This window comes from Syzygium oleosum, unplaced genomic scaffold (assembly GCF_021117445.2).
Source record: "Syzygium oleosum isolate NSW1041296 unplaced genomic scaffold, Sole_v2.1 Sole_v2.37, whole genome shotgun sequence".
NCBI classification, from domain to species: Eukaryota; Viridiplantae; Streptophyta; class Magnoliopsida; order Myrtales; family Myrtaceae; genus Syzygium; species Syzygium oleosum.
In genome coordinates this window covers 1,150,319-1,169,562 of record NW_026607521.1, presented here as the reverse complement: position 1 = coordinate 1,169,562, position 19,244 = coordinate 1,150,319, and the positions used below count along the sequence as shown (strand labels likewise).

Genomic DNA, 19,244 nt, shown 5'->3' with positions numbered 1-19,244 from the left:
CGACCCGCCCGCCAGGCGCCAAGGGCCTTTGGGGTCCGACGCCCGACCCTCTTCGTGCAGGCCCGCTCATTGATCGTAACACCAACGGAGGTTAACGGCCGCCCTTCACCGCCGGCGCTGAAAACCAGAGCTTCCTTCGTCGCTCATCTTCGTCGTCGCTTGCTCAGCCTCTCTCGCTGGAGCTAGAAGAGACGCGTCTCCGTGGCATGGATTTGGAGTCGTATTACGAGATCGATCGCACGGCGGAGTTCGTCCAGAGTCGGAACTTCGCCAGAGTTGCTCTGCAGGTAAGAAGCGACCCTCTGCCTCTTCCGTTGATTCCGTCGATCGCTCTGCTACTCGTGAACTCGTCGAAAGAGACTGATTTGGAGCTGAAGTTGCTCTAGTTTCGTCTGGTTTGCCGCCTTTTCGGCCCTTTTTTGGAGCTTCGGAGGCGAAACGCATACTGACTTCTATTAGCTCGCTTCTGGCTGGATGATATGAATAACACACTTCTCTTTGGTGAATGGTGAACTAAGTGGAAAAGCAATTTAACGTAGTGATCTTGACTGAATCCTGGTTGCAGAAGTTTCGGAATTCCGAAATCTTTATTCGCCGCTGCTACGTATGTAATTGGATAGATCAGCATGTAGGGTCGAAAGTGATGGTGGCATGGCGAGTATAAACCGGCGCTGTATCCATGACGACAGGGTGTTGTTCGTATTCATGGTTTAATGAGCTTATGGTTATTGGCTCAGCCTTCAATTGTGTAGTCCACGTCGATCCATCTATTCTTTTTTTTTTTTTTGTGTAAGAATAATTTTCTAGTTCAAGATATGATGAATCGAGGGAATTCATTTCTTGCAAGGTCCGATTTTGCTTGTTTTTTCGGGCAGTTTCCGGATGACCTGTTAAAGGATTCGACAAAGGTGGTGAGAGCTTTACGTACGAAACTTGCTTCTCTGAGACCATCTTCTGGTGAGGAAAACAGGGGAGACGGTGATGTTGGGCTATTCGTGATGGCAGACACCACATTCGGTAGTTGTTGCGTGGACGAGGTCGGGGCTTCACATATTAATGCTGACTGTGTCATACATTATGGGCATACTTGTCTTACTCCGTGAGTATTCTCCTTGAGTTGTCGCTCATTTGACATTGTTGGTTCATTTGGAGTAGTTTATGGATTTGATCGTTTCATCTGTGTCAGTTTGCCTAATTCCTATTATTTAGAAATCCAATGAAGATATCAATTAACATGCATCTATATCGCCCTGGACGTTGACGCCTTTCTTGCTTCCTCTGCAGCACCTCAACCCTTCCAGCATTTTTTGTTTTTGGAAAGGCTCCTATAAATGTATCAAATTGTGTGAACAGCCTATTGCACACTGCTGATACAGCTGGTAAACCTGTTATGGTAAGAGATATTTCTGCTTCATGTTGAATAACTGAATGACAAGGTCTAGCCTTTTGTAGGTTTTGAAAACTTGGGAACATTACAGACAGTTCCCACCTTTTTTATGTTCCAACTTAGTTGCCTGCACAATTTTGAGAAGTAATATGATACCCGCCCATGTGATTATCATTAAACCTGCTTAACAATTCTAATTGGGAGATCCTGATAATTCTTTGTGCCTAATCACAACTGTGATATGTAAAAATCTATCCATCTATGGCTTTATCAAATAAGGACATAACTAGAGAAGCCTTCATTTACTTGATTTACATAAACTTTTTTAGACTTTTACTTTTTGCTAAACGTAAATATTGCAACTTATGCACTTTGAAATCTGGAACCCCTGAAACTTTCAAAATACTAAAATGTTGACATGTAAATTCCCATACAATTTTCTCATATTCTTTTGAAATTTAAATAATATTCTAATTTTTAGCGGGAAAGCAAAATGGTACTTTTAGCTTTTGCTTAAGTGTACACAAACAGGCCCTCAAGTTTATATTACATATAGAGGTTTCTAGAGTCGAGACTATGGCCCATTCATTGCATATGAAGATTTTAAGGTTGGTGTTTGTTTGACTTGCTTGAAATTGGGAGGAGGGGGTTTGGCTTTTAGCCTTTTTCTTTAGCTTGAGCTTTTGGCAATTGGACGCTGGATTTTTTTTATTTTGTAACTCCTGAAATCTCAAAACATACAGAATTAAGCACCCTGCCCTGCCCCTAAAAAGAAAAAAAGGGCCCTTAGCTGTTCGCAGAAATTTGTGATGTCATGTGGTTTATTCACACCTGCAGGTTCTTTTTGGGCTGGAATATGCCTATGCTATGCTGGATGTGAAAAAGGCAGTGTTGGAAGCATTAGTATCCTATGAATCCCAAGCTGAACTGGAAATCCAATTTTCTGATGTTGTCTGTTCAGTGCTAGATCCATCAGGGAAGTCTGGGAACTCTGGCGGAATCACGGAATTAATTGGTGTGTCTAATGCCAATGATGCTGTTGGTGTACAAACTGGCACTAGGCACAGCACTGGAGGTCTAGTCTGGAATGTGCCTCAAGGGCGCAAAGTGGAGGACTACTCAATGTTTTGGATAGGATCAGAGAATGCTGCATTTGCAAATTTGGTTTTGACATTCAATGGGTGTGAAATAGGTATGTAAATTTGAGATATATTGTATCCTTTTAATTGTTTGTTGTAAAGGTCCTCAAGCTGGCAAGGAGAAAAGGCTAGGCCTTCCTTAAATCTACTGTTTTATGTGGCTTGACGTGAACTCTGTCCTTGCTAAAGAGATTATTCCTTGAACCTCTACTTGCTGCTTTTGATTCCAATTTGCATAAGTTTGTGATCTGTTTTGGCACTATCTGAAAAATTGATTTGAAATAAGCCTCTCCTACAAATAACAGCTGTTGACAATGACATGCTGTTTTTACTAAGTGGGATCATACTTAACATGAATTCTTCAACACCACTGTACATTTCTTATATTCTGCCCTGTCTCTCTCATGCGTTTCCTGTGTGTGGAGTGGGAATTTTATATTTGTTGTGGTAGGAATGGTACTGGGGATGGGGGAGGATGAGGGTGAGGACAAGGGTGACGGGCACTGTCAACGCTGAACAGGCCAAAACCCCTAATTAGAACATTGGAAGGAGGAAAGAACTTCTTGAGTCAGCAAATGTTCTGTACTAATATGCCATTGGTTGATTGACCACCTTAATAATCTGCATCATGCATTATTTCAATCATGTGATCCTCTTAATTATGAGTTTTTGCTTGGTCTTCAAGTGTTAATAGACTCCAATTGAGTGGGATCCATTGAACTCATCTTCGTAGGTTGGATTCGTGGTGCTTATTGCCTTTATCCTCAGAAAGTTGTCTAGATGTACTAGTTACCGGCATCTTGTTGATTCTGATAAATGTAATGATAGCCTATGTGTGTTTGCGCTTGTCAAATAAGTGAGTGTAATGTGTCTATTATCTTTCACTCACTACAGAGAAAACTGATTAACCAAGGGAGTACCATTCATGTACAAAACTACATTCATGAGACAGTATATCAACATTAACAAATAAAGATCTGAGTGTGGCTCTATGTTATTGGGTGAACAACAAAACCTAGTAGGTGTACCCATCTATTTTCTGTGAAATCAACTCTAGAATCCATGTTCTGGGATGCTTTTTCTCTAATACTTGCAGCTTCAACCAGGATAGACCCACAATTTCTGATGTGGAGATCTTTATCTGTATTTTATTATTCTTTGATATCTTGGTCATGGTTATTGCAAAGTCATGAAGGACGACAAGGGCTGGATCAAGGGAGGTTGTAACTATAGTGTCAATACCTGGTCACGATAGCAATAATATTGTGGCCTAAGACTTCCTGTGGCAACTTGATGACCACAGTCAAGAGCTGAAAGTTCTTATTCCCGGTTAACATTGCTCCTCAATACAGTCCTTCACCCCTTACCTCAGTGCCTCGGTGTAAAATTGCACTTGCAGGACTTGAAGTGCCGGATGTTGGACATGCTGCTATACGATCTCTATCCTATGACTTTGTCTAAACTTCAGCCCTTTTAGTTGACCTTCAGTCATACAGGTCTAATCATCTTGCTGAGTACTTCTGCTAAGTTCATAGGTCTAATCATCTTATTGGTCTATCATATCTCCATTCTTATTGGTCTAATCATCTTAGCAAGTCCTTCTTGCCAGAGCTTGAGTGAGCTATGTACAGCTTTTAAAGGAAATTATGGATAAAGTGAACATCTGGTGGATCAAAGAAGTGTTGCATTTACTTCCATTTACCTCAAAATAATAAGAATAGATGAGATATGTATAATTAGATGTTTCATCTTAGACCAGTCTTATCATTGTGGTGCATCTCCCTTTTAGCAAACTTCATTTGAGACTAATGATGATTGGTTTCAGTCAGATATGATGCGACAGAAGATCGCTTGGTGACAGATTTATCACAACAGAGAAGAATACTCAAGCGTAGGTATTATTTTCAACCCTAATGCTTCTACTCTTCTTCAGTTGTTTCTGGGATTGGATCTATATTAAATTTACATTAATTTCATGCAGATACTTCCTGGTGGAGAAAGCAAAAGATGCTAATATTGTTGGGATTTTGGTGGGGACCCTTGGTGGTGGTATGTTCTGCTCATAATATCTGGTGGAGTGCTTGTGTTTAAGTAGCCAGTGTTCCTCTTTCTGGGGATCCATAAACTTGTCCTTCTGGCTAAAGGATTATGTGCCTTTCTTAAAGGTTAAAGGGTGCTCACAGTATATGTTAGTTCTGTGCAACCTTGAACTAGTCTTAAAATGTAAATCTCTGCCCAGTTCACACTTTCCAGCATTTCATGTCTCGCATGTTCCATTGTTATTATTTTTTCTTTTTTTTTTTTTTTGGGGGGTGGTCTAATATAAACTACGTACATTGTTTACATCATCGATTCGAATTAATTAATTGTATTCTGTAATCAGACGTTGTCAATAGACAATTTTCAAAGGGAGCAAAAGAGAAATATAAAAACATTTGGGATAGAATTTTTGAATGTGCGGGGACTAATAAAAGAGAGCTTATGAAGATGTGATCAATTTGTGGCTGGAAAAATAGATGTGATGGAGTCAGATGTTATCTTGACATGTTGTTGCTCACCGGTTGTCTTGCACTATGTTTCAAAGCTTCATATTTTACATCTGCTGCTAGCAGAAAAGTTTTGTGACAATTATGCTTGTGCTTTTGTTGGGACATTTCTCTAACTCTCATATTGTGTTGAAGCCGGCTACCTTCATATGATACATCAAATGAAAGAGCTGGTCACAGGAGCCGGCAAAAAGGCATATACTCTTGCCATGGGGAGACCAAATCCTGCAAAGCTTGCCAACTTCCCTGAGGTAAAGCTGATGCATAAAATATTATTTTTCTTGACCTATTGAGCAAGACTAGCTCAGAATCTCTGGTGACTGTTTCAATCTTGGCGCAGTGCGATGTTTTCATCTATGTCTCCTGTCCCCAGACAGCTCTGCTGGACAGCAAAGAGTTTTTGGCTCCTGTAATCACACCATTTGAAGCCATGATAGCTTTCAAGAGGTACCAAGTGTCGCGATCTCCCCGAATGCTAAATTTTGTGCAATTAATTTAATTGGGCAAAAATATAGGTGTCAACACCAAGTGATTGACATCTTACTGCTGTCATGGTCCAGTTTTGTCTAGATTTTGAACTTCTAAGATTCTCAATCTCTCTGTGCTCTCTTCGTTAAGTGCTTTCCATCTTTGATGTCTTCTGGTTGTTGTGTTCCCCTCTTGCAGTTATAAAGAACTGTGATGTTCAAGTAGTTACGGAATTATGAAGACAAGTTGTTTGAGGATATCAGGAACAGTTTTCAGACAGCATCTTTCTTATCGGTCTCCTTATGTCTATGTTTACTCTGGCTGTGGTTGTATGCCAGCGTATTCATGGTTGAGTTATCTGGTTGCAATTAAAATCCTTATGAAGAAGAGCATTGTTAGTTGCTACTATAAGAAACAAATAAAATCCTTATGAAAATTTGACACCATGAATTACCCATAAATTTTGAAAACTAAAATAGATAGGAGGTGAGCAATGGGGACCGAAATTCCTGGCCTACATCATAAGATTGTATAGTGGAAAAGCTTTGCTATAGCCATGGTCAGTTATTGGTAGGAATTAGAAACCATGCAAATCATAACAAGCTAAAAAGATGTGTCAGAAGTGATCTTGCGGGAACCCTGAATTTGATACATAGCAAAACATCCATGTTTATGTTGGTGTAATACAGTGCTACCATTGTCTCTTGCGTAGGCATTTCCACTTTACTTTCTGGAAAAACTGGACATGTTGAATTTGACATACTCAAGAGGCTTTGATAACTCTAGAAGGCTCTTTGCCACTATGAAACTGTCTCACCTCTTTCATTTTGCAAAATGTGACCACCCCACTTCCTTTTACTGTTTTGAGTTATCCTCGTTCTTCTTGTTGCCTTGATTTAGTTTGTTTTGTTTGTTTTCCATGCTCAAACTAGCTTAATCTTGACGTTACTTTCTACCTAGTTTCTGGCCATGATAGAAAGAATGTGATAAGTGGCCAAAAAGTGCTTTATTGTACTAATATTGAGTAATCAACATTTGAGTCTTCTCGTCGTTAGCCAAAATAAAAGGAAAACGAAAAAGAATTCCTGTCTGCTCATGAGCCTGCAAGTATAAGGAAATTCAAGGGATTATCCACTAAGGCATCAGTTGTGTGGCTCTGTCGTTATCTCTCTGTATATATGCTACATATGGTTGCTAATGTATCCATATTTATATGCACTAGTGGAAGTCAGTGGACAGGAGAGTATATTATGGAATTTCGGGATTTCATTAAGTCATCCCCAGAAGAAGTCAGGAATCCATCAGAAGAAGCTCGTTTTTCCTTCCTTCAGGGCGGATATGTAGAGGACCAAAATCTGGAAGGTATGTTTTCTTTCTCACCGTATTTCAGAGATACATTTTACATGCAGAGAAATCCCCCCGGTTATGATCAGTAGCTACTTATTTCTTCTGCTCAATTTTTTGCTCCACTAGGGATTGGCGAGGAAGATAATGAAGGAGATCTCGCATTGGCGCATGCCACAGAGAAGGCTCTTTCTCTGCGTAAGAGGCATCCCAATTCTGTTGTCAAAGGAACAGCTAAATCTGGGGCCGAGTTTCTTGCAGCTCGAACGTATCACGGCCTTGACATGGATAGCTACAGTTCATCCCCAGAGCCGTTCATAGTTGGCAGGAGTGGCAGAGCGTCGGGGTATGAGGATGAGAAAAGCCGTGAGAAGGATTAGATTGGTCTGATAAAAAGTTTAGTTGCATTGCGATTCCTGGATGCAAGTTACCGACCATCTTGATTGATAAAGTTGGTGTAGTTCAGTCGATGGACAAATTCAAATGGCCCCTCATTTGGTACTCTTCTCATCAATTTTGATCGAGTCTCAATACCTTTCATGTGGCTGGGGAGCAGGAGGCAGGGACATCGGGTGCGTTGCTTGGGATCAAAGGGTGCCTTGTCATCTCGAGCTCATAAAGCGGCAAATGTGGAATGTAACTTGTAATGATTGGTCTTTAGCAAATTAGTTTGAGAGAGGAAAGGCTAATTTTAGGGGGATTGCCATAAAGTACTCGAGAAAATTCTGTTGTAATTACATGATAGTGAGAGCTTATGCTTTGGGTTCTTGTTTTCTCATTTATTTTTCTTTTTAAAATTGGCTTTTGGGCTTTTTAGTTCTTGCTGTGTCACGGCGTTAGCTTTACTGGGTTCTGTAATTACATTTACGGTTCCATAGCAACTAATTGTGTTGGGGTTGTTCCTTTGACCCAAAGAATAACACTGCAAGCATGCACAATCGCAGTTATATGTACGGCATTTGGATGATAACTTTGACTTCTATTCATGGGAAAAGAAAAACGTGAAAAACGCTCTTTGGAGTTCATACATGGAAGCAGATCATTTTCAGCGACGGGGAAGGACAGGAACACAGGTCAACAACCACTTCGTCACGAAAGGGGATGGCTCTGAGAATTGGTCAGAATGATTTCTAGAAACGAAGTGATGGACGGCATGGTGGTCAACTTTGGGATCGTTGCACTGAGGATGTTTCCTAGGACTTTTGAGTCTGGGATGATAATGTGGGAAGCTTCATCTATGAAATGGTCTCCCCTGAATTCGAGTGCCCACGTTTGAAAATGAGTATAGCTCGCTAATGATGCGTTTTGACTTTCCGAAACCCTCGAAGCATTCCAATCTGATTAGCTTAATGATCCTCCTTTTTCCTGTCTAATTTCAATAGCACTATCGCCGTGTAAAGAGTGAGATAACGATTCCATCTGACTAGCTACCACGTGTTTAGCCTAGCGGCGATCGATCTCTCGAAACCTGACTCAAGAACAAGAACCGAAGTAGCAATTCCACGAGACGTAATTAGCTGAACGCACTTGCTCATATATCAAATTCCGCCATAGCTATTTAAGCCTCTTTGGCTGATTAAAGGGATGACAATTGAACTAGTTTTTAGAAAGTTTAGCATTTTGAGGAACAAGAACAAAAGTTTGACTCGTTCAAATCCAGACTTGCGGTCAAATATGTGCATGGTGGTTCTTGTGTGGCCGCAACTCATTTATCTCTAGAATGATCCCCCAGTCAAACACTCAAAAAGTCAACGCCACTATCACAGCCCTCATTTTCAACTGTTTAGAGTTTTATTCTCTTTCCGTTTTGCACGGTCCAAATTCGCTGACCTTGCGAAGCTCAGGCAATATGCAAATTGCCCTCGTCCATCACTATAAATATCCAAGCCTCCCCTCATCAAAACTACACTTCAATCTATCATTCCTCCCTTCAAAAAAGATGACAACCCTCAACCTCAGGAAGCTCCTCCTGACCGCTGTCGCGGTCGCCGGGATCGTCGTCTCAGCTCTGCCCGACACCACCTCGGCCCAGAACTGCGGGTGCGCGGCCAACCTGTGCTGCAGCCAGTGGGGCTACTGTGGCACGGGGGACGACTACTGCGGGACAGGTTGTCAGGAGGGCCCGTGTAACGCACCGCCGCCGACGAACGACGTGTCGGTGGCGGACGTGGTGACGGAGGCCTTCTTCAACGGAATAATCGGGGTGGCCGCGGAAAGCTGCGAAGGGAAGGGCTTCTACTCGAGAGAAACGTTTCTGGAGGCCGTGGGGAGTTATCCTCAGTTCGGCAGAGTCGGGAGCGTGGACGATTCGAAACGAGAGATTGCTGCATTTTTCGCTCATGTCACTCATGAAACTGGACGTAAGTTACCTCTCTCAATCACTTGATGAATTAAATTAGGAAAAGAACGTGATCAAAAGATTGAATGCTAATTGATTTGCGAATGAGCTAAAGGGAAAACTTGCTGCTTGTGGTTGTGCAGATTTTTGCTACATAAACGAGATAGATGGACCATCAAAGGACTACTGTGATGAGACAAACACCCAATACCCATGCAACCCGAACAAGGGGTACTACGGCCGCGGCCCCATCCAACTCTCTTGGAACTTCAACTACGGCCCGGCCGGAGAGAGCATCGGCTTCGACGGGCTCAACTCCCCCGACACCGTGGCCACCGACCCGCTGATCTCCTTCAAGACCGCTTTGTGGTACTGGACGAAGTTCGTCCAGCCGGTCATGAACCAAGGGTTTGGAGCCACCATCAGGGCCATCAACGGCGCGCTCGAGTGCGACGGCGGGAACCCCGCCACCGTCCAGGCTCGGGTTCAGTATTATACAGAGTATTGCAACCAACTTGGGGTGGCTCCTGGAGATAATCTCACTTGCTAGCTGGAGTAGGCTGGACGTGAAATCAAGTTGTGCATGTAGAACGCCAGTTAGAAGTAGTTTTTCGGGTGGATTCATTTATATCAATAATGCGCACAACCCAGGAAATAAAAGAGAAATGTGACTTTCAGATTGAGATATCGTCAATAACAATTGCAGAATGGCAGTGGTGACACTGTTCATTTTTCACCAGCTCATCCCTTCAATCACTTAACTACTAACTCACACTGATTTTTGGAGGCAAACCTGCAAAGAAAGATGAGGACTTCGTGGAGAACATGGAAAGAAAGGAGCAAGTTCAATATGTTGTTCAATTCATGAGACATTTATACATGTCACTCGTTTAGGTATTCCATATATTGTTCGATTATGACATGGACACGACTAGGCTTAAGGCAAATGCAATTAATTAAAAGGGAAACGGCATGAAGTGGACGGAATGTTGTTGACGGGTCACCTCATTCATAAACCACGTGAAGATTTGGGGTTACTTTGCTATTTGTAACATTACCGCCGGTCATGCGTTTGGCTCGCTCTCGCTCAATTATGCAAGTTCTTCCGAAACCGAGGATGACGAACTAGTGGTAGCAATCCTTGTCGTCGCGGCTTCTTTGTACAAGTGCAATCCTTTTGGTGGATTACTTAGGATTAACCAGAGGTCGGTTTCCTGAAATGGCCATGATCATTGAATTGAAATTTTCATTCTACACATGCCGACATTAACTAGCTGTGTGAACTGGTGTATGAATGTCCGCCAGCACCTCGTCGCAGGCCATTGCGGTCCATGATCTTCGTTTTGGTCCAACAATGGAATAAACGAGATTTGCATTTCTTCATAGGTTGATAGTAGATACTGATATATTATTGAGTATGTGAGATTGGAATCATCCTTTAAATGAGGAAGTGCCAGATTGGAATCTACCTCCGATTCCGCTGTGCCCAGCCCGAACCTCTCCTTAGTTTTTGTCGCTCCCTTTTATCTTCATCTAGAGAGAGAGAGAGAGAGCCATTAAGGTAGAGAAGTAACAACAATCACGTACAAGGATAAGCATCATCGTCATGATTTGAGTTTAATATCTTGCGTGAATAATTCACGTGTAATTATTGATCTCCTTTCCTCCTTCTTTCTTCGGAGTATTTGTATCTCCTCATATCCTATAACTGCTTGTCGGTTACTTCTATGTTTTCAAACTTTGAATCTTAGCGCTTTCAATAACTGCCTTATCTAACCACGTTTTCCAATTTCATTGTCCGCCAAAACTTAATCTCAACCACTGGGACGGCTTCAAATTTGGACAAGTAACTCCCCACGATCTGCTCGTGCTCACTATCTCCGCTTTTGCTCAAAACTTCCTGCTATCATGATTCACGTGGCGGGCCGTAATTCATCTTTACCGATTTTTTGTAATTTCGGTATATTCCCGAAGTATAGACTTTCCATGTTTTGGTAAATATCCCGATCTTCATCAATTACCGAATTCGGGATATGATGCCATTCACGCTTGCTTCCCAGCATGTTTCCGAATTTTATCCAAACGTATTTCGGAAGATGGCTGACTTCCATTATACACCAAATTCGGCATTAAAGCCGACTCAGCGTCTATGCCGATTCTTATTTTGGTGTCAACAGTAATGTTTTTTTTTTTGTCCAAGGTTCAAACTTCCCGAATTGAATGCCAGATCAGCGAATTCTTATTACTTTAATTAATGAAAGGATAATATTGGATATTTTCATATAGTCTAAGGACTAGATTAAACATATATCAGAAGTTCATGGATTACATTGAACAATTTAAAAGTTCGGAGATGACATTGCACGTTAAGTTAAAATTCATAAACCATATTGAACAAATTAAAAATTTAGGGACAATATTGCATAATGGGCTAAAGTTTAGAGGCCATTTGTATAATTATCCCAAAATTAAAATAGTGAAGACTCATCAATCAATTAAAACTCCAGAAAAGCCTATTAAATATTAAAATCTAGAAATTAGTAAAAGTTCATTTTTTTTCTTCCTATGATTTTGTCCGGTGAGCTTGAGTCGGGGCCTCGTTTGATGAGTTCGTAGCCTTATTTGAGATTAATAAATTAGCCATTTCGATGTCTTATTCAAGACAAGATCTACTATAAGTCTTCTTTTGAGAATACTATCCCATTTCAGGGCCTTTATTTGAAATATACCCTTAATTACAAGTCTTGCGGTGGGTTTGAGCCTAATACTCCACATTCTTTTCTTTCATTTATGAAAATGCTCCTTATGTTTGGTGGAAAAGACTCGTATGGGTACGCATAGAGTGGTAGAATCCACTTCACCTTTTGATCAAGTAGTACCCACACGATCAATGATTGTGATGAATGTGGTTCATATGTACCCGGGTCCAAATAAAAATCTCCTTTGGAGCAAGAGGGTTTTAACTTATAATGCATTTTGCAACTCTGAAATTGTCAATGGAATCAAAACCGACATCTCATTACATGCTTGCCTAAGTGATTATTACCATTAAATAAACTACCAACTACTTTTAAACTTGACTAGTAACATGAAATGTAACTTGCATGCATTTCACGTTCTTCAAGTATATATTAGCGGTCGATGCAATTGATGCTACACTTATAAGATCTACATGAGAGGACAAAATCCAACTGAGAGCAAAGAATCAAATCCAGAATACAAGGACAAATATGGTGAAAAAATTGATGGTTACGAGCCAAGAGGAACAAAGCTCAGATACCCATGTCAAGAGCAAAACAAAGAAATCTGGTGCATAACGAGACACAACTCTCAAGTGCATCACATTGCTTCCGGTGAGATTAGAGGGAGCCGGCTTATAATGTAAATATGTTTCTTTACCTATATATGGAAAAATTATTGGACATAGAGGGGTGGCGATCACCACCTGCTATCATAGGTCTGTCACTTCGGAGCAACCTTATAAAGTGTTGTAGAATATTAACGCGGAATCGATGGGATCTTGCAAATCAAGTAATGCAAAATCACAAGAGAAATAATGAGGAATGATAAAGGACACCGAAAATTTACGCGGTTCGTGATTCGGTTTGAGTGTTGGTACCTATGAGGAGGGCAAGCAGCAAATAATCTTTTATAATCAGAGAATCGGAGTTACAATTGCTCATACGCTTAAGGATTTCCCACACCTAGATTACATCAAAATCCAAAGAATTCACAAATAAACAACTTCAATTGGATGGAATTCAAGAACGCTGGCGCGTTCCTTTTTGTTTTCTTTTCGCGGTGTCCTATTGCTCACCGTGCGGCAGATCCTTGTGCGGCTCCTTCACAAAGTCTTCTCTTTTTTTTCCCTGTACGTGCAGGCCACGACCACACAAAAGTGAAACCTTCTTTTTAATCCTGCAAACAAGTCTAGAAAACTGTTCCATCAAATTTATCCTAATCCAATTAAGGTAAGGAAAGCGTGCACGAGCTCAAACCCGAGACATGATTTAACACAAAGAGGCACGAACATTCAATTCTGAAGTTCTAATTCACCCGCAGCGACAAAATAGAAACCGGAAATCCCATTCGATGAGTCCGCGGGCGACCTGATCCCTTCATGCCCAACTCAAGAGCAAAGAACTAAGTAGTAATTCCACAAGGTTGTGATTGGTGAAACGCACTTTGCTCAGATATCGAACTCTGCCAAAAAAAAGCAATGTAACCCTCTTTGGCTAATTGGAGGGTATGATACGTTAAACTAAGTTTTGAAGAATAAAACCATCAGTCTTGGCTCATTCAAGTCCGGACTTACAGTCAGATATGGCGGAGCTTGAAGAACAAACTTGTCTAGATTTTCGTCCTCTTTCGTTTCGGCATGTTCCAAATTTACCGACTTTGAAGCCTCATGCAATATTCTAGGAACATCGTTCCCGTCGTTCATCACTATAAATATCCAAGCCTCACCTCGTCAATGCTACAACTCAAATCTGTCATTCCTCCCTTCAACAAAGATGGCAACCCTCAAACTCAATAAGCTCCTCCTGACAGCCGTCGCGGTCACTGGAATCATCACCTCCGCTCTGCCCGACGCCGCCTCGGCCCAACACTGCAGGTGCGCATCCGACCAGTGCGGCAGCCGGTGGGGCTACTGTGGCACGGGGGATGCCTACTGCAGGATTGGGTGCCAGGCGGGCCCGTGTAGCAAACCGCCGCCGACGAACCATGTGTCGGTGGCAAAAGTGGTGACCGAGGCATTCTTCGACGGGATAATCGGGGAGGCCGCGGAGGCTTGCGAATGGAAGGGCTTCTACTCGAGAGGAACGTTCCTTGAGGCTGTGGGGAGTTATCCTCGGTTGGGCAGAGTCGGGGGCGTCAACGATTCCAAACGGGAGATTGCCACATTTTTCGCTCGTGTCACTCATGAAACTGGACGTAAGTTGCCTCTCTCAATCACTTAATGAATTAAATTAGGAAAAGAACGTGATCAGAAGATTGAATGCTAATTGATTTGCGAATAACCTAAAGGGAAAACTTGCTGCTTGTGGTTGTGCAGATTTTTGCTACATAAACTAAACTCCCAATACCCATGCAACCCGCACAAGGGGTACCTACGGTCGCGGTCCCATCCAACTCTCTTGGAACTTCAACTATGGCCCGGCCGGAGAGAGCATTTCGACGAGCTCAACTCCCCCGAGACCGTGGCCACCGACCCGTTGATTTCCTTCAAGACAGCTTTGTGGTGCTGGATGAACTTTGTCCACCCGGTCACAGACCAAGGGTTCGGAGCCACCATCAGAGCAATGAACAGCGCACTAGAGTGCGATGGTAAAAACTCGGCCTCTGTTCGGGCTCGGGTTCAGTATTACACCAAATATTGTAACCAACTTGGGGGGTCCCTCCTGGAGATAATCTCACTTGCTAGCCGGAGTAGACTATAAATGAAATAAAGTAGTGCATGTAGAACGCCAATGAGTTTGTTTGCAGGTGGAGTCATTACATCAAATATTCAATAATACACACAACAGAGAAAAAAAGTAGAGAATTGTGACTTTCAGATTGAAATATTGCGAATCACAATTGCTAAATGTAGTTGTAACACTGTTCATTTTTCACCAGCTTATCCCTTCAATCATGCAACTTTTCAACATATTTTGGAGGTAAAAGTGCAAAGAAAATGAGGACTTCAAGGAGAAAATATAAATAAAGTAGCAAGTTCATGAAGGAAATTCCAACATTGTATTTCATCAAGATCAAAGTAAACCCTTGGGACAAAAGATTGCACCAAATTGTATGCTAATAAATATTTTGGAGTTTACAGTCCATCCACAAGAGTACCCGACAGGATCAAGTGCATTTGCCCAAGAAAATACCAAGCAACAGTTGGCCCAACATACAGAGGAGAACGTCATCCTTTCAGGGTCTGCTAAATCAGTTACGACTCGATAGAGTTAACAAGAGAAATCAGATGATACAGGCAGCTCAAATCTCAGAGCTTCCTGATGCAAAGGAACAGCCTTTGGTCGAGGTCGAACTGATTGAGATTAGATGGGTCCCCTCTCAGCATCATGAGAAGCCCTCCATATGAAACATATATCTCCCTGAAGCCAAAAAAATCTTTAGCATCAGTCAAAATAATCCAAAAACACCAAGTCATTTGCTAACCAAGTTAATTGAAGATTCCTAAATGCACATTCTTGTGCATCAGCATCCCACGTAGTCAGCAGAAAACCACAAGACTAGACAGCTACACACGAGGTCCCAATGTAGTAGTATATTAAAATATCCACTGCATCAGTAGTTTCAAAAGCTTAGCTCTCGTGTATGAATAGATGGCCCTATAGTTACTGGTTGTTAAATTAACCTGTTAAAGCAGAAAAAGTATTGCCTTCATTTGAAGATTATGAGTAACTTGAGGCGAGGGTGAAATCACTCTCAAGAGCCGAGACACCGGAGAGCGGTCTGTACATGAATAAGTGACATTGGCATGTAGAAGGAAAGCAGAAGTAACAGATAAAGATAAGAAGTACAAATGAAACTGGAGGTTGTCATAAAAAAACATGCTTTCACTTGCTAATTTACTCCCCGAGCTCTAAGCTGGTAAGAAATAGGCTCCAGGTCCTGTTGGAAGCAGATGACACATACATAAAGTAGATAGACATCTTGCTCCTTGAAGACACGACATCGATAAGAAAAACCATAACACTGTATCAATGGAGTTCTTTATAGAGTTAAAAAGAGAAAGCCAACATAAATGTTCCATAGAAGTTCTAAGGTTTAGAAAAAGCAAAGATGAAGCTTCAAAGATTCTTTTATATGAAGCTAAATGTTAGATGTTAACTGTGGCTTACCAAAGATTGCAAGAGAGACGTAACAAGCATGACTCAAAAAATGCAGGTCAAATTAAGTAGAACTTACGCTTTGACTCCTTTTACTGAACTTTTAGAAGCCCTTCCAGGATCATCCTCGGATATCTTGTATAGCTTCCCATGCATAATGTATTCGTACTTGTCAGCAATGGATTTCCTATTACCCTGAGAATGGTTATCACTAGTCAGAGACTCAAAGCTCTTATAAGAGTTGAAATGCCAAAAAAGGTATGAAATCCTAGAAAAAAAGAGAGAATTCTGAGTTCAAAGCATAGCATCCAGCTAAAAATTAGTCCTCCAGGAAAGACCAGAGGTTTAAAAGAGTAAATTGCTGGCTTTCTAGCAAATGACATTTAACTACTGTCAATACTAGATTGGAGAATGCAAAGACACCAAGAGATATATATCTCCATAGTTCAAAATGCTAATCACTGGTTACGGCAAAACCAACTTGATGGGTTCAGAAAAGAGAAAATTTTCCTCTTTGTTATTTAAAACAATTTTGGAGCATTCAGACCTCCAAGCGGATTGCTGATTCTACTCAAAACAGCTCAGGCTTACAATTGAGAGAGCTTAGAGAAAAGATGACAAATGAGATAGACAAGCATCAAGTTATGGAGAGAAAAAGAAGCAACAATCCACTGCCATTAAAATAGGCAAGAGATTGTGAACAAAAGCAGGAGGAAGATCATACCGGGGTATAATATCCTGTGTCCGGTGTTCCATCCGAATTTAACGTAGTAGCTAACGCCATGGTGAACTTTTGTCCTTCTTTTATTGGGTATATTTCAGTATTCACATCTAGATGCATGAACATGTCGAATCTTTCGCTTCGTGCTTCAATCCGAGATACTAAAGAAAGAGAGCAAACTGTGAGTAACAAAATTTCCACGAAATAATGTAGCTGAAGACGGCATGAACCACATAATTTGACTACTTAACTTCACTGGGGCACAACAGACACCATAATCCATGAGTTCACAAACAACAAATTAAACGATTCATTTGCACATCAAAAGATAATTCTTATCTTAGGGCACCTCACAGAATGAGAATCCAAGCTGCAACAAGGATATCCGCCCAATTTCACCATTGCCTATGTAAGGGAAGGAGTCAAATTCCTCTTCCATTCACTGGTCCCTAATTCCGATACACTTCCATTGTTTTACCAAATTGTTAAATTAATACTCAAGCTATTTCAAACAACTAGTAACTTCTTCCGCAGCAACAAATAAATTCAATAAGCGCATGTCACGTGCCATATAGCTCATTCTCCGGCTTATCACAACCCCAATCAAATCTTTAAAAGCAGCAACGAGCTCAACTTAAGTTAGCCCAGCATACAACAATCGGCACCCAAGAAGTAAAACCTTGACATCATTCCCCCAAGTTTGGAGTGACAAGAGGACATTGCAAAAAGCTCTTTTGGTGATCTCTCCCCATCACATCCTTCCTAATTTTTATCCCTACTGGTATCACATTTCACATAACAAGAGCAAGATTTAACACGACGACCGCCAACAAGGACCTGGGGCAACGAAAACCCAAGATTAAGGAGTCTCAATAGGTGCAAAATTCATGCCACAGTTAGCTCAATAACTGGGAAACAGCAAGAAACCAGGAGCCCGATTTCACAAAAAGGAAAAGAAAAGTTCCACACACCGAATCTCTCAACAAGCACATACTCAAACGATACAAACAACCAATACAAGGGCTCTCTTGTTTGCTAAACCCCATTAACAGGCTCAACAGTAGATTGGCGTCTGCTTGAGAGATGAACAGATATCAGGAAAAAGAACAGTTATTTTGACGAACCCAAAACGAGAAAACTAGCGGAGAAGAAGCAAACGCGCAATCGAGAAGGCATGGGCATACCTTTGTCGAACTTCTTGCCGTCGGGGTCGAGCCTCTCGACCTTGAAGACGTCCTCGAGAATTATCATCTTTCACCTACCAAGAACTCGAATTGAGGTCATTGCCATCATAAGATTCACACGCGAAAGAACCAGAGAGAGAGAGAGAGAGAGAGCCATACCAGAGCAGACACACGAAGACGTCGCGTCCTGTGCGAAGGAAAGTGATGCAGAGGGGCCGGCAACTGGAGGAGACGAGGGCTTACTTTGCCTTTTGTTATAATCAATAATTGTGTAGGTTGGTTTTTTTTTTTGTCTTTTTTCTTTTTGCTATAATATAATTAATGTCATATTCTTATGGTCATTTTTCTTAAAACATAGACTATAACATATTTTCTCTTGGGGATTATAAGTTTTCTTAATATTAAAATAATATTCCATGCTTGATTTTTGCGAAGCTTGATTATAGTTGGTTTTTCACTTTCCAGCCTATCTAAATTATGTTCATGGTAATCAACCTGTGCGCTTGTAAGGTGAAAAAAAAATTTGATTTCTAGGTTTTGACATAAACCTAATTGATTACATACAATTAGGTAAATCAATTATTGAAACTGCACTCAAAGGTGGGGCATTTTCCATTTGGAACTTTTGTACAAAAAACAATGGTATCTCCAATTGTAGCCTCACGAGACATTTTTGATCTGCACTGAAGGATGACCCGTCTCCCGGACTAGGTTCTATTAACTTTCTCGATCAACTTTCTAAATGGAGGTTGGGAAGCGATCCATCCGGACTCTTTTTCTATTTTTCTTGCAAGAAAAAACTTAGTTCAATTTAGATTGAATTCGTCACTCTTGGAAAAGGAGGAGAAAGGATGTCGGGTACGAGATTAATGGAGTCTATGTGGTGAGCATTGAAAAAAATAATCAATAGAAGGTTTATTGCGATTGCTTCTTCAGCTGAGTTGAAAAAGGTCCGACTATTTTCACTATGGCGCCTCTAGACTATTTCTAGGTTTTCCTTCTGTTAAAAAATAATATTTTTCTTAATTAGTTAAACACGAGAAAGATCATTATCAACAGAGTTACTTCCATGCCATCATAAATTTAAGAGGTAATAGCATACGGTAATCAAAATAATATGTTAGAGGAAGCTTTTACTATTTGATTTTTTTTTTAATTTGTTAAGATTAAAATCGAGGACCATAATCTTTTCTTTTAAAAGATCGAGACGCCGAGTTATCTGAGTTAACATAATTTACTTGTTTTAGTTTAAACTAAGGTACATGCTCAATTGAATTG

The 19,244-nt window shown here is 41.1% G+C and overlaps 3 protein-coding genes and 1 pseudogene across 3 annotated transcripts; 3 read left to right on the top strand and 1 right to left on the bottom strand.

Annotated features, from left to right (window-relative positions):
• Positions 1-128: 128 nt before the first annotated feature.
• On the top strand, positions 129-7,703 carry LOC115689763 (uncharacterized). Its single transcript, XM_030615917.2, has 10 exons — positions 129-287; positions 876-1,099; positions 1,285-1,393; positions 2,225-2,579; positions 4,352-4,421; positions 4,508-4,575; positions 5,208-5,323; positions 5,413-5,519; positions 6,763-6,902; positions 7,014-7,703. Exons 1-10 carry the CDS (start codon positions 207-209, stop codon positions 7,262-7,264), a joined length of 1,521 nt encoding a protein of 506 aa, XP_030471777.2. The 5' UTR covers positions 129-206; the 3' UTR covers positions 7,265-7,703.
• A 1,082-nt stretch (positions 7,704-8,785) lies between these two features.
• On the top strand, positions 8,786-9,907 carry LOC115689766 (endochitinase EP3-like). Its single transcript, XM_030615919.2, has 2 exons — positions 8,786-9,244; positions 9,366-9,907. The coding sequence occupies exons 1-2, from the start codon at positions 8,824-8,826 to the stop codon at positions 9,770-9,772; spliced, it is 828 nt and encodes a 275-aa protein (XP_030471779.2). The 5' UTR covers positions 8,786-8,823; the 3' UTR covers positions 9,773-9,907.
• Positions 9,908-13,572: 3,665 nt separating this feature from the next.
• On the top strand, positions 13,573-14,804 carry LOC115689767 (endochitinase EP3-like; annotated as a pseudogene).
• A 138-nt stretch (positions 14,805-14,942) lies between these two features.
• LOC115689768 (DNA-directed RNA polymerases II, IV and V subunit 8B) lies at positions 14,943-18,197 on the bottom strand. The gene is made up of 5 exons (XM_030615921.2): positions 18,126-18,197; positions 17,967-18,040; positions 16,786-16,943; positions 16,141-16,256; positions 14,943-15,323 (listed from the first exon to the last, which is right to left on the bottom strand). Exons 2-5 carry the CDS (start codon positions 18,031-18,033, stop codon positions 15,212-15,214), a joined length of 453 nt encoding a protein of 150 aa, XP_030471781.1. The 5' UTR covers positions 18,034-18,040; positions 18,126-18,197; the 3' UTR covers positions 14,943-15,211.
• Between the last annotated feature and the right edge of the window lie 1,047 nt (positions 18,198-19,244).